The following is a 15,553-nucleotide window of genomic DNA, read 5'->3' on the forward strand; positions in this document are numbered from 1 at the left end:
ATCTTGAAAACTAGATAAATAAAAGGAAAGAATCAAGCATTTATCCTATATATCTTTATGAATTTTAAACAGCTTAACAAAATGTTAGATGAAGGAAAACATTTCTTTACGGAATTATGTCAAGTATTGTATGAAAATGAAAGACTAGAATGAGAATATCACCATTTTGCAACCCCCATCCATACTCATTAAGTACCAACGGCTGTTAACATCACAAAAGAGCAAAACCCAAATATTTTGTAGCTCATGGGGAAAGAACGCAATATTATTTACGTTCTTACCAAAGGGATAGCACCTGAGTCTGATTAAACCTCTGCCTCCAGCTGCCAATTTGCAACTGAACAGAGGAATATTGAATTGCACCATGAATTTGCAATCATCAAAATCTTGACTATGGGATACTAATGATTAAATGGCCTGGGTTTTGTAAAAGTAAAAAGCAAAAAAAAGAAAGTGGTGGAGGGTAATCCTGTATAGTAAAAGCAAATTGAAAGATGTATCAGCTTAAAAATAAAATAAAATAAAATAAAATTAGACAAGTCTAGGGAAGCGCCCTTGAGTAAAACCTTCAAATAATACAAATAAATAATTACTATATGAGTTACTTTTGGAGGGATGGGACTGTCATTGGGATGGGGAACATGTAAAGCCTTCTCATATGACTGGAAAAATCTTATAATAATTTGCTAAGCTCTTTAGTGGGTTTATGTAGTTTTTCTATAACTTGTGTTTTGTTTTACAATAAAGAGGTCAGAAAATTACTATTTCATGAGCGTTTACACAACTGAATCACACAATATCTAGAATGATCTAGCAATGCGAAACAAATAATGTAGAAGCATCACAAATCATTTACTGTCATATGAGGCTGCTTTCAAAACTGATTGTTTCCAGCACTTTGGTAAATTACATATCCCCAGGTATTGACAAAGGACAGAGACAATCTTTTATTATGGCTATTCATTCCTCTGTTTAATGCCATGTTTTGGTGATATTTTTCACTAGCAAAAAGTGTAATGAGTAGTAGCTATTTTAAAATCTTACGTACTTTAAATAAAAAGTGGGAGGTATAATAGTTTTATCACATGAAGGGTATAATATGTAGTTGTGAAGTGAGATTTTTTTCTCATTTCATATAAGTTAAGTTGCCTTTACATATTTCCTAATTATCAACATTGCAACATTGGACCTCTTGACTTCAGCCAACTCAAAAGGAATACTGGGGATGAAGGTCCTTGAGTTCTTATTAAGCTTCCAAAAAGCAAAGGCAGATTTAATTTGTGCCCCGATAAGGCTGAATACAACTTTAGTTGGTCCCAATTAAATAATGTCTCTCTCTGTCCCTTTTTGTTTGTTTTGTTTTGCTTTGGGATAATACTAGATAAAACAAAGTGTAATGCTTATTTTTTTTTTTTTTAGTAAAAAAGCACTTCTTTGTAGTAAGTAATAAGAGTAAAGGGGTACACTAATTTTATTCAGCAGCTAATACTATATTTGTTAATATTCTGGTTATCTCTATGTCTATATCTTGTAATCTTCACGACAAGTCTCTCAAGTAATTGTTACAACCACCCCTATTTTGCAAATGTCAAAACAGTTCAATCCGTTGTGATTTGGTAATTTGTTGAAGGACACTCTCAAAAAGTAGGTGGTATAGCTGAAGTTTGGGCCAAAACTTTTCCCTCCAGATCCTGTATTAATCCCCCAAATAGATTGCTAAAGTACAGTTTCCAGCATCATTTCCGTGTATTTACTTTAGATATTACCATTTGAAAATTCTACATCTCATTAAAATACTAAGGAAGAGGGGAGCTTTCTTTTCCTAATCAGCTATTCATCCAGAAAAGAGATTGAGATTTAATAGATAAACACATTCCCTTAAAGTTGGTTTCTTTAATGTCCTTTAATCATTGAGTTTCAGATTTCACTGAGATAACTTAACAATAATTTCCAGGCACCAGCACCCAAATATGGTAGTCTTCAACTTAATTGTTAATATGCAATTAAGTCTATTAGGGCAAGTACAAGAATGATGGCAGTAGAAAAAAGGGGGTGAGAAATAAGTAAATTTTTCAAAAGAATGGAGTCAATTTAGTAAGGCTTTATTCTTGCACTATTTTATTTTCCCCAGATTAAAAAAATATGACACGATCCTGATCACTTCCTTAGAATCAATGTTTTTGCCTCTCCTCTCATTTGACACTCAGTCTGTTGGAGAACAGGTAGGGTTAAACTTCATACAGGAAGAGCTTTTGCCCTCATTTGGTGCTAAATAAACAATCAACTATGCAAATATCACAAGCAAGGGGAACTGTTATCTACCCATATACTAATTACTCAAGTATTTACTACAACAGCAAGGCACCAGCAGGCTAGTTGGGTATTGTTTTGGGCATACTTGAATTTTTGGATAAATTTAATCATTGCATTTTTAAACCTCCTTACTCTCTTCTTTTAAATAACCTTTATTGATTTCTGTACCCAGAAAAATCTAAACTCTCAAAATATAGGCTTAAGTAGAATGATGGGCAAAATAGAAGGAAGGGGAGAAGAGGTTGAGAATGATATTCTCCAATTCAAAGCTGTTGGTGAACACGTATTGTACACAGGTGACCCACTGTACACAGGGACTTGTGTGCATTTTTTTCATAGATTTAAGTGCTGAAATCCACCATTTACTCAATTCTTAATATTCTTAATTACTCTAAATTAACATCAGAGGCAGATAGAGTGTATTTCCGTTCTACTCTCTCTCCAACTCCCATCCATTACTTATCTTTCCTTCTTTCCAGTCAGCTCATATTTCAGTTGTAATGACTTGTTTAGTAGACTATTCTATACTAAAAAATTTATTTGATTTGGAAATTCTGACCTGTGTGTTTTTTTTTCCTTGAAATCAGTGAATAGAACTGGATTAAGAGAAATATTTTTGAAAATAATCATGAAAACAAGAGTTTAACAAAATAAAACTAGAACTGCTGAGGTTAAAACTTGCCAGTGATAGCACCTTGCCATGAATAACTCTGTGTGTGCATGTGTGTGTATATGTGTGTTATTGTATTATTTATAGAAGGTAGAGTCTTTCTATTTCTGCCAAGTTATCATATTTCTCCCGTGGGCTCTGAGGTGCTTCTGGCCTCTTTTCCTGCTTGTAGTATCATAGGACTATGGAGGAGCATCCCATGGCTTGGGCAGCAAGTTCTCTCAAGAGTTCTGCATTCTCCATGGGAATTTCCAAATTCTCACAGTAATCTAATTCATAACAACCTAAATACTTCTGATATTTGTAAGTAATTGTTGAAAATGCAGGTAAATTTTAACTTGGAAAGAAATATATTGTAATTTAAAAGTTCTGAACCAGAAAGTTAATTTGCCCTTTTAAAAAATTGAAATGAAAAGTTTCTGCCAAAGTGGCAGAAAGAAGGCTCTCAGGCAGCCTCTGGGGAAAGCTCAAAGACTTCCACTTTGGTTTACTTTACACTTAATAATTTTAAATACATTTGAATACATTATGAAAAGATATAGCAGTACTGATGTGCCAGTGCCCAACTCAAAGAACTCTGAAAAAACTTGCAAACTAGTGAGTCTAGAGTGGCTTCTTTTATCATTCACACCCAACTAAAAGCAGAGGAAAAGCCTCAGAATCAGTAGAAATTTTTCTGCATGACCATTCATGAGGAATTAGGTTGGTGCAAAAGTAACTGTGGTTTTTACCATTGCTTTAAGGGTGAAAACCATGATTACTTTTGCACCAATCTAATATAATAAGAATTTAGCCTCAGGAGGAAGACCAAAGCACCTTATCTTATATTGTAGAAAGTGCTGGAGATGGTGAGTAGCTAAGCTAGGCTTGTGATTCAGGGAAAAAACTAAAGATTCAAAATATTAATTTTAATTGATAAGTGAAGTATGCTTCATCTATATGCTGGAATTCAAAGTCATCAGTTTTAAAAAACAACACTAATTTACATTCCCACCAACAGTGTAAAAGCGTTCTTATTTCTCCACAGTCTTGCCAGCATCTATTGTTTCTTGACTTTTTAATAATTGCCATTCTGATTGGCGTGAGATGGAATCTCATTGTGGTTTTGATTTGCATTTCTCTAATGATCAGTGATGTTGAGCTCTTTTTCATGCTTGTTGGCTGCATAAATGTCTTCTTTTGACAAGTATCTGTTCATATCCGTTGCCCACTTTTTGATGTTTTTTCAAAAATAAATTTGTTTAAGTTCCTTGTAAATTCTGGAAATTACAGAATTTAAGTTCAACCATTGTGGAAGACAGTATGGTGATTCCTCAAGGATCTAGAACCAGAAATACCATTTGATCCAGCCATCCCATTACTGAGTATATACCCAAAGGAATATAAATTATTTTACTATAAAGACACATGCACACATATGTTTATTGCAGCACTATTTACAATAGCAAAGTCATTGAACCAACCTAAATGCCCATCAATGATAGACTGGATAAAGAAAATTTGGTACATATATACCATGGAATACTAGGCAACGATAACAAGGAATGAGATCATGTCCTTTGCAGAGACATGGGTGAAGCTGGAAGCCATCGTCCACAGCAAACTAACACAGGAACAGGAAACCAAACACCGCATGTTCTCACTCATAACTGGGAGTTGAACATTGAGAAGACATGGACACAGGGAGGGGGACAACACATACCAGGTTCTGTTTAGGGGTGGGAGGTGAGGGGAGGGAACTTAGAAGACCGGTCAATAGGCGCAGCAAACCACCATGGCACATGTATACCTATGTAACGAACCTGCATGTTCTGCACGTGTATCCCAGAACTTAAAGTAAAATTAAAAATAAATAAATAAATAAAAATAACACTAATAAGAGACAGCATATCCAATGCCACAGAAAAGTAGAGAAATTCACTGGCAAGGATATCATCTCATAGATATTTTTGAATGAGAAAAATAAATTAGAGAACAGAATAACCTCAATCCCTTATATACATGAAATGTTTTATTGTTCACACTAAAGAGAATGTTAAAACACGTAAACTAATCTATTATTACTTCTGTAAAAAAAATTATCAGCCTATGATCATAGATCATTACTACCATTTTTACATGAAGTGTAAAACACCGCTAACACAGCAGATGTAGCTCAATAACTGCCAGGCAAGTTGCTACAGCCATGATTTGGTATAGCCATTGGGAAATGGATTGTCCTGGAGCTTGGACTAGACCTTCTCAAGGGTGTTTCCGCCAAGTGACCATATTGACACTAGGCTGTCACAGGTGGCTTCAAGTTCTAGGAGAGTCTTTCCAATGATATCTTGGGATTTTTGATTCACATCAAATGTGAGCATTTCCTATTATGGGTGAATGTGAAGACTTTACCATATCCTAACATTTGAGGATTTTTAGCACGTGTGAGTTTATAAGTGTGTTTGATATGTGTCACAGGTGTGCTAGCTCTACTGGGATTCATTCTTTGGTAGATCAATAAGTAATGGAATAATGATAAAATGATAGTGATGATTATGACAATGATTTTAAAAAGGTCAGAGAGATTGGTTGTTTTGTATGCATCTAAATAGAATCAGTAAACATATACTTGCATAGGTAATTCATTCATCATGTCTACTCAGATTGGTCTTGTGTACTGCGATGCCATTGCTGTGGTTGTTTCTAAGATTGTCAGAAATTTTGAAGATGGCTATAGTTGTCGATATTACCAAGTGATGCTATCAGCAAGGCTGTAGAACTGTGTTCAAATGCATGCCTTCAAAGTTCTTTTGCTTCCATAATTTCTGAGTCATACTTAGCAAATGGTTGTGAAGTCTTATGTGAAGAACTGTTGCATTTTGTCAGTGAATACGTGATTGATTGCAGAAGAGCACTTATTTCAATGGCTGTTGGTGAGAATAGATAAAATTCTACCCAAGATAATTGATATGAATCTTCCTGAAATCTAACATTCTAGAAATGGAAAGTGGAGCCTTTCATCAAGGGGTTCAATGAGTCTTCCTCTGTGACTTAGGTTAATGCCACCTTCTTCTCTTTCTCTGTTTATTCCTAGAATGCAGGCTCAACAGTATCAGCAGCAGCGTCGAAAATTTGCAGCTGCCTTCTTGGCATTCATTTTCATACTGGCAGCTGTGGGTACTGCTGAAGCAGGGAAGAAAGAGAAACCAGGTAAGCAGTAGGGTTCTGAAGGCAAGATGCTTCATTGATTAATGTCCATCTAGCCTAATTACCTGCTTTTCCTTCCTCTCTTCTACTCTGCCTCTCTCCCTTCCTATTCCTCTATTCCTTCAATCTTCCCTTTTTAAAAATAATTATTTAGAGGAACCTAAGAAATATCCTGTCTCCCATTGCAAGTCCTGGATTGCATGACGACGATGATCATTAATATAATGATCAAATTAGCAGCTACTATGTATAGAACATTGACCAGCAATCAGGTGCTTTATTATGTTACCTCTCTATCTCAAAAAAAAAAAAAAAAAAAAAAAATGCACTGCAACTTGTTTTTCTCCTTAATTTCAGATTTACAGAGGAGGAAACTGAGGCACAGAGAACCTAAAGCACCTTCTCTATGCCACTCACAAAGTCATAAGTAGGCTGTGGAACTGACAGTCTGTTTAAATCTATGATCCACCATATATGTATGATGTCATTCCTTCTACAAGACAGAGAAAGGAACAATAACTTGCACTGAAATGGCTCATTTGACAACTGTTATTTCTTTCTTTCCTTTTTTTTTTTTTTTTTTTTTTTTTTTTTGAGATGGAGTCTTGCTCTGTCACCAGGCTGGAGTGCAGTGGTGCAATCTCAACTCACTGTATCCTCCATCTCCCGGTTCAAGCAATTCTCTTGGTTCAGCTTCCAAAGTAGCTGGGGCTACAGGCATGCACCACCATGCCCAGCTTATTTTTGTATTTTTAGTAGAGTTAGGGTTTCACCATGTTAGCCAGGATGGTCTCGATCTCTTGACCTCATGATCTGCCTGCCTCGACCTCCCAAAGTGCTGGGATTATAGGCATGAGCCACTGGGCCCAGCTGACAACTGTTATTTCTAATAGAATATTTTCTCGATTTTTAGGCTTAACTATTTTTGATCATCTCTTCTTTCATAGAAATATTTGCTTCTAAAAGGAGATGCCACTAAATCATTTAGCAAAGTCTCTGGCACATAGTAAGAGGGAGTTAAATTAATACTAGTTTTAGCTCTTTTCTCAGTTTTCTTTCTCTCTTCTCTTGATCATTCTTTGGTTCAATACTTTGGTTAATATTCATCATATTTCTATTATTCACTGGACAATAAGGATAGAGATAAAAAAAAAAAAAACACAGATCCTGCAACTAAAGTTCTCAGGAATGAACTTGGTTATATCTGGAAGTTAAGGAGTTTTCTGTATGTTGATTAGGTTTTCTTCCTTTCATTCAGAAAAAAAAGTGAAAAAGTCTGACTGTGGAGAATGGCAGTGGAGTGTGTGTGTGCCCACCAGTGGAGACTGTGGACTGGGCACACGGGAAGGCACTCGAACTGGAGCCGAGTGCAAGCAAACCATGAAGACCCAGAGATGTAAGATTCCCTGCAACTGGAAGAAGCAATTTGGAGGTAAGCTTCTTGCTACTGAGTTAATCTCCTACCCTAAGATAATTCTCAAATTTTTCCACCAAATGTCTTTTTAAGGATGAGTACTTTTTATTTTAAATAACTTTATCTTATCAGACATAAAGTGACCAGGCATCTTTCCCAACCCCAGTGTTTCTCAACTTTGACACTGGTCCCATTTCAGGCCAGGCAATTCTTTGTTATGGAGGTTGTCTTGTGCATTTTAGGGTATTTAGCAGCATCCCCGGCTTCTATTCACTAGTTTCCAGTAGGATTCCTCACCCACTCCAGATGTGAAAACTAAAAATGTCTCCAAATATCTATGGCCAGATGTCCCCTTGTGGTCAAAATCATCCCTGGTTGGGAACCACTGCCTTTCCAAAGGGACATAAAATATATCCTTGATTCCTCCTAATAATGTTCGTTGATCTATCTTCTCTCTCCTTTCTTCTATTTCTAAGTTCCTTTGATTTTTCCTTTCCCCTTTTCTTATTTATTCTCCTTCTTCTCCATGTCCCTCCCTGTCACTTTCAGGCCTTCTCTTTCATTTGATCCCTCCCCACCCTCCACACAGGTTCACAGATTCACTTATTGAGTCCAGCAGGGCTGCTCACAGCCACTTTTCGTAGATCTTTCTCCCACTGACTAGAGTCAGTCTTATGCTGGCCTGATCTATCTATCTGAGACAGGATCTCTCAACACTTTCAACTTTATATCCAATATTGAACCCTCAAATAACCTCTTTCTTCCACAGTCCAGACTTTTTGTCTTTCTTAGCCATGGGGGGACATGATTCCTGAAATGTCCTACCTGTGTTCTGTGGAAATGCACTGTGGCCTATAGACAAGTGAGGAAGGACAATGGATGTATACACGTATATCTTGTTCTCCCTCTGTAATCTTTGGGGTATTTTTTATTTGAGTGGAGATAGATAAGTTCTATAAAAGTGTGATGGAGAACAGGTACATTTGGTCTTAAATTGTATCTGGGCACCTTAAAAACCCATTTTCAAAAAGTTTAAAAGGTCTATCTTAAAGACTTATATTGAGAATATTAAATAACTCTCAAACTCAACAGTAAACAACAAAACAACAGCAACAAAAACAAAACAACAAAACCAAACAAACCAAACCTAGCAGTTCAATTAAAAAGTGGGGAAAAAACATTAACAGACTTTTTACCAAAGAGGATATATAGGGAACAAATGAACTCCTGAAAATGTATTCAACATCTTTTCCTTATTAGGGAACTAGAAATTGAAACCATAATGAGATATCACTCTACATCTATCACAGTGGCTAGAATAAAAAATAGTGACAAGACGAAATGCTAGTGAGGGAGCAGGGAAACCAGATCCCTCATATGTTGCCAGTGGAAATTGTAACGTGGTACAGCCACAGTGGAAAAAGAGTATTGCAGTTTTTTACAAAATGAAACATGCATTTACCATGTAACACAGCAGTTTCTTGGTCATTTATCCCGGAGAAATGAAAACTTACGTTTCCACAAAAACCTATACATGAATTTATGCAGGATTTTTATTTGCAATAACCCAAAGCTGGAAACAACTCGGATGTCCTTCAACTGATAAATGGTTAAACAAACCAGGGTACATTGGTACTGTAGAGTACTACTCAGCAATAGGAAGAAACAGACTACTGATGCACCCGACTTGGGTGGATCTTCAGGTAATTATGCTAAGTAAAAAAGAAAGCCGATCTCAGAAGTTTACATAGTGTAGAATTCCATTTATGCAACATTTTTCAGTTAGAAAAATAATAGAACTAGAGAATAGATTAGGTGTTGCCAGGGATTAAGGAGGTGGGGAAGGAGGAAGGTGGCTAGGCCATGACTATAAAGAATGACCCAGTGTTGTGTTGGGACTGTATATTAGTGGTGTATATTAATGGTGTATATTGATGGTGATTGCATGCATGTACACATGTGATAGAATTGAACAGAACTCAATACACACGCATACATTCTGTATTATTTCTTATAGCTGCACATGGATCTATAATTATTTCAATAAAAAAAGTTACAAACAAAAGTGTGCCTTTATTATCCTGGAAGTACAATAGGATCTTTCAAGGATTTCTGTTTGGTTCTACCCTGCCTTTAGCGGAGTGCAAATACCAGTTTCAGGCCTGGGGAGAATGTGACCTGAACACGGCCCTGAAGACCAGAACTGGAAGTCTGAAGCGAGCCCTGCACAATGCCGAATGCCAGAAGACTGTCACCATCTCCAAGCCCTGTGGCAAACTGACCAAGCCCAAACCTCAAGGTAAGTCCTTGCCATTATACCACAATTTTAATGGATTGATGGACTCAGGCAAGATCTGGAAAACCCACATTTTCCAGAAGGAAATATTAGGTGAATTGCCTGAAGAAAGTGACTGAAAAAGTCCCCTACACAGAATCACAAAAATACTTTTAAGCAGGCAGTCTGTGAGTGCAAATTGAAGTCCTCTGCATAAATGAGGGGATTGGTACAGTCTCCTAACCCAAATAAATAACATAGCAAAAGAAACCAGCTAAGACAGTTGTATGATGACCATATATTCCAAACTCTTAATTGGAATTGTATCCTGACAAGAAAAACAAACTCAGAATGTTTACAAAGGGGACAATTTTAACTCAAACTTCTCCCAGATTATCTGAAATATGGTTTTCACAAAATCAGGAAAATTATTTTACATTTTCCCTTTATTCACTGCATAACTTAATGGGTTCTGCACTTCTTTTCAGAGCCTTTATATTTTTTGAGTTCAATTTGATTACCAACTACATTCATCACAATTTTTTAATGACAGGGATCTGTATCTCCCAGAAAGTCGGGCTCTGCTCGCTTGCTGGAGAAGGTAAAACCAATCATTATGGCCATGAATTCATACATACAAGGATCCCAACTGAGGGAAATAAACTCTTTTATCATGGATGTTATGGTCTGAATTGTGTTTCCCCAAATTCATATGCTGAAGTTTTAACCCCCAGTACCTCACAATGTCACTGTATTGGAGACAGGGTCTTTAAAGAGGTAATTGAGATGAAATGCAGTCACAAGGGTAGGCCCTAATCCAGTGTGGCTGGTGTCTTTATAAGAAGGGAGATTAGGACACAGAAATACGTAGAGGGAAGACTGTGTGAAGACAGAGGGAGAAGAATGCCATTTATAAGCCACAGGGAGAACCTTCAGAAGAAATCAGCCCTACAGATGCCTTGATCTTAGACTTGTAGCTTCCAGAACTGCAAGACAATAAATAAATACATTTCTGTTTTTTAAGCCACCAACTCTGTGGTACTTTGTTATGACAGCTATAGCCAACTAATAAAATGGGCCTCAATGAACTCCAAATTCAAATATCTTCTTGGCCTTTACTCATATATTTCAACTCTAAGATGGTCCTAAAAATTCATACTGCCAGAGAAATTGTAAGGAGAGATTCAGAAAAATGACCATGTAAGAAATGCTCATAATAAATAAAAATAGAAAAAAAATCTGCAGAAGCTGAGGGAGATTGGCTGGTTTCCTGCTGGTGACCAGAAAAGACTTTATTTTTCACAGGCCTGGCTTTTTGGCCTCTGATGGAGTTGTCCATAGAAATGATTATCTCCAACTTCAGGATGGCCAGGTACAGGCTGGACCTGCGAATGGTGAATCTAGGATTAAGGCTGCCCTTTCCAGATCATGGAAATCTCTACCTGTTGTCCTATGGTTTTAGGAAGGCATGAAGCAGGGCTGGAGTGACTGCAGTGAGTACTTATGCCGACTTCCCAAAAGTCATTTGTCCAGAGACAACCACATAAATCTAAGCAAAATCAGGGCCATAACTACTAAGTGAAACATTTCCAAAAATGGCAGAACTCAGAGTTACTGTCATCAAAATAATTTATTTTTAATCCAGTTGTAGAACCAAAATATGCAGCATAAATACAGAATTGAAAGGAAAAGAAATTAAAGAAGCTTCCACATTCTGGCACAGTGATGCTCAACCTGGACTGCACATTAGAATATTGTGTGGGAACGTGCAAAATTCCCAGTGCCCAAGTATAGCACAGACTAACCCAATCAGCATCAGTAGTTTAAAAATTGTAAATACATCTCAGAAGGTTTCAAGATGCAGCCAAAATTGAGAACTGCTGCCCTAGTATGGAATCCATTGACAAGAGACCACACACACATGCATACACATGTCGCATGCACACACACACACACAGACACACACACACACACAGACACACACACACACAGACACACACACACACACACAGGTGCACTGTCCTGTTATTTCTTATGGGAAAGAGAAAATTCAACTTAATAATAGGGGAGAAAAACTGGGGACATGATTAGGTGGAAGATGGTGGGGCTAGATGAACACATAAAATGGTGAAAAGTTTGGAATAAATGGAACACAGCAGGGAACATGATTAAGAGAGAACCCTAAAGGATGTGTAGGAAATAAGTGAAGTCTTCCTTTTACCTGAACTGTCGTATATTTCACCTTTATACAGTATCTCCTCTAATAATGAAGGTTAAGTTTGTTTCAGGCTTTCAGCTTGAAAAAATGACACTAAAATATTTCAAGTGGGTAGACATTCTGTAATATTCATATATAAATAAATTATGGTATATAATTAATTGATATAATTAATTGAAAATGTGATTACTCTGAGTTCTACATTTCGAACTACCAGTTATGCAATTTATAGGTCGTTAAAATTCATCCTTCCCTTTGTGTATAACATACCTTTGCTAAAACTAACCAGTCTTTTCTATCCCCACAGTGGAGAGTTTTATAAATGCTGTTTTGGCACTGAGACACTCTGCAAAAAGAATATATATATATATTTTTTTTATAGAGTCTCACTCTGTCACCCATGCTGGAGGGCAGTGACGCGATCTTGGCCTACTACGACCTCCGCCTCCTGGGTTCAAGTGATTCTCCTGCCTCAGCCTCCCGAGTAGCTGGGATTACAGGCATGTGCCACCATGCCTGGCTAAATTTTTGTCTTTTTAGTAGAGACAGCAGTTTCACCATGTTGGTCAGGCTGGTCTTGAACTCCAGACCTCAAATGATCCATCCGCCTTGGCCTCCCAAAGTACTGGGATTACAGGCGTGAGCCACCGTGCCTGGCAAAAAGAATATTCTTATTGTAGGAGCTGAACCAGGAAGATGTGTCAGATATAACATCTTTGTAGGGGACACACACACACACACACACACACACACACACACACACACACACATTCCATGGCATATTTTTCCTAGTTTAAACCAAAATGTAATGAGTGGCATATGTGAGTTGTATTTATTTTTGTACTATTTTTCTCAAATAAACTTGGATAGATATTACAGCTTTTCCGTTGCACATCTCTGACTTTAAGATAGCTCACATTCTACTAGTCAATGGGAAAGCAAATAGTAATGAATGGAATCTGTACTATCATTATCGCTATTCAGTTCCTACTGCTATACATTGCTCTAGGTGTTTTCCATACAGTAAAGTCCATATGGGGCTTAGAAAGTCCCATATATCCTTGCAGGTGGGTATTATTATGAAGGAAACTGAGGAACACTGGTTAATTTATTTGACCAGGGGTATATCTCTAATAAATGACAGTGCCAAGATTCGTCTAACTCTAAATCCATGTGATATTTTGTATTCTGCTGATTTTTCACCTAAATCACAAAGGGGTATGAACTAACCTCCATGGGTTTTAATTTCCTTTGAAATAGGAGAAGGTGAACTTCGCCTTTTTTCTTTTTAATTTTTGTGGATATATAGTAGGTGTATATGTTTATGGGGTACATGAGATGTTTTGATACAGGCCTGCAATATGAAATAAGCATAAAATGGAGAATGCAGTGTCCATCCCCTCAGGCATTTATCATTGGAGTAACAAACAACCTAATCACACTCTTTACGTTATTTTAAAATGTACACTTATTATTGACTATATAGTCACCCTGCTGTGCTATCAAATAGTAGGTCTTATTCATTCTTTCTACTTTTTTGTACCCATTAAGCATCCTAACCCCTCATCACTACCCTTCCCAGCCTCTGGTAACCATTCCTACTCTCTATGTCCTTGAGTTTGTTTTGATTTTAGATCCCACAGATAAGTGAGGACATGCAATGTTTCTCTTTCTGTGCCTGTCTTGTTTAACTTAACCTAATGACCTCCATTTCTATCCATATTGTTGCAAATGACTGAATCTCATTCTTTTGAATGGCTGAATTGTACTCCATTGTGTATATGTACCACATTTACTTTATCTGTTCATTCATTGATAGACACGTAGGTTGCTTCCAAATCTTAGCTATCGTAAACAGTGCTGCAAAAAACACAGGGGTACAGACACCTTTTCAATATACTGATTTCCTTTCTTTTGAGTGGAAACCGCAGTAGTCATTTAACTAAGCTTTTCTCAAAATGATGCATTTATAAATTATTTTCTTCCTTCAGGAAAGAGTACATCATCAAGATTTTTTCTTATTTTAATTCAATATGTGAAGGACATAGGGAGAAGTCGGGAACTCATTAATTTTGAATTGGACACTGGGGTAGGAGCTCCCAGTCATTTAATTTAAGCCTTAAAGCAACTTTAAGCATACATTTTATTTATCCTACTTTATACATGAAAAAGCATAGGCTCAGAAATGTTAAGCAACTCACTTGAGGTTTCACAGCTTGCAAGCTGCACAACCAGATTCAAATTTAAAGTCAGACGGATACCAAAGACCCGCTGCCCTTTCAATTGTACAATACTGCTTCTTGGTATTATAAACTCAGGCAACTCTGGTCATATTTATTAGATGAATCTTTATGTCTAGAAGGTTTAAATGGCAGAGCTTCTGGGGACCTTGCCTAATGTCTGATCTAATACCCATAGAACAAATGAGGACAGAGAAAATCAATGACTTATCCGTGTCCATTCTGTTTTCTGGTAGTGGAGTCAGTCCCAGGTTTTGTTCTCTTTTGATGTCATTTTTCTGCCTTATTTCCAACATGAGAATGATAGGAAAGGGGCTTTTTATAGTGATTAGTAAAGGGCATTGCAGTCATGAGGAAAATCAGTAGTTTTCAAAATTTGAGTTTAATTACAGTCATGTGTCACTTAACAACAAGGATATGTTCTGAGAAATGTATCCTTAGGTAATTTCATTCTTGTGTGAACATCATAGGGTGCACTTATACAAACCTAGATGTGTAGCCTACAGTGCACCTAGGCTGTAAGGGATAGCTGATTGCTCCCAGGCTGCAAATCTATACAGCATGTTACTGTACTAAATACTGTAGGTTAAGTGATAGCTATTTGTGTATCTAAACATGTCTAATTATTGAAAAGATATAGCAAAAATATGGTATAAAAGAAAACATGGTACCTCTCTGTAGGGCACTTACCATGAATGGAGCTTGCAGGACTGGAAGTTGCTCTGGGTGAGTCACTGAATGAACAGTGAGTGAATGTGAAGGCGTAGGACATTAGAATACAATACCATAGACTCTATAAACACGGTACACTGAAGCTACACTAAATTTACAAGACGGTATTTTTCTTTCTCCAACAACAAATGAACCTTAGCTTACTGTAACTTTTTTAGCTTATAAACTTTTTAATTTTTTTAACCTTTGGCTCTTTTAAAATAACGCTTAAAGTTCAAACACATTGCATAACTATAGCAAATATATTCCTTCTTTATATCTTTATTCCATAAGCATTTTTAGTTTTTTAAAACATTTTGTTGAAACTAAGACACACACACATTAGCCTACGTCTACACAGGGTCAGGATCATCAACATTACTGTCTTCCGCCTCCACATCTTGTCCCACTGGAAGGTCTTCAGGGACAGTAACACATCATCTCCTATGATAACAATGCCTCCTCCTGGAATACCTTCCAGAGGACTTGCCTGAAGCTGTTTTACAATTAGCTTTTTTACTTTTTT

General features: G+C 36.9%; 1 protein-coding gene across 2 annotated transcripts in view; it reads left to right on the plus strand.

Moving 5' to 3' along the window:
• The window catches only part of PTN (pleiotrophin), a 110,268-nt gene that overhangs the window by 77,078 nt on the left and 17,637 nt on the right, over positions 1–15,553 (plus strand). For both annotated transcript variants that reach the window (XM_010356318.2, XM_010356319.2), the window contains exons 2-4: positions 6,057–6,172; positions 7,428–7,601; positions 9,721–9,882. In XM_010356318.2, the coding sequence (XP_010354620.1) occupies positions 6,058–6,172; positions 7,428–7,601; positions 9,721–9,882 (451 nt within the window). In that variant the 5' untranslated portion in view covers position 6,057. The remainder of the gene's footprint in view (positions 1–6,056; positions 6,173–7,427; positions 7,602–9,720; positions 9,883–15,553) is intronic.

The sequence above is a fragment of the Rhinopithecus roxellana genome, chromosome 6 (genome assembly GCF_007565055.1).
Source record: "Rhinopithecus roxellana isolate Shanxi Qingling chromosome 6, ASM756505v1, whole genome shotgun sequence".
Classification (NCBI taxonomy): Eukaryota; Metazoa; Chordata; class Mammalia; order Primates; family Cercopithecidae; genus Rhinopithecus; species Rhinopithecus roxellana.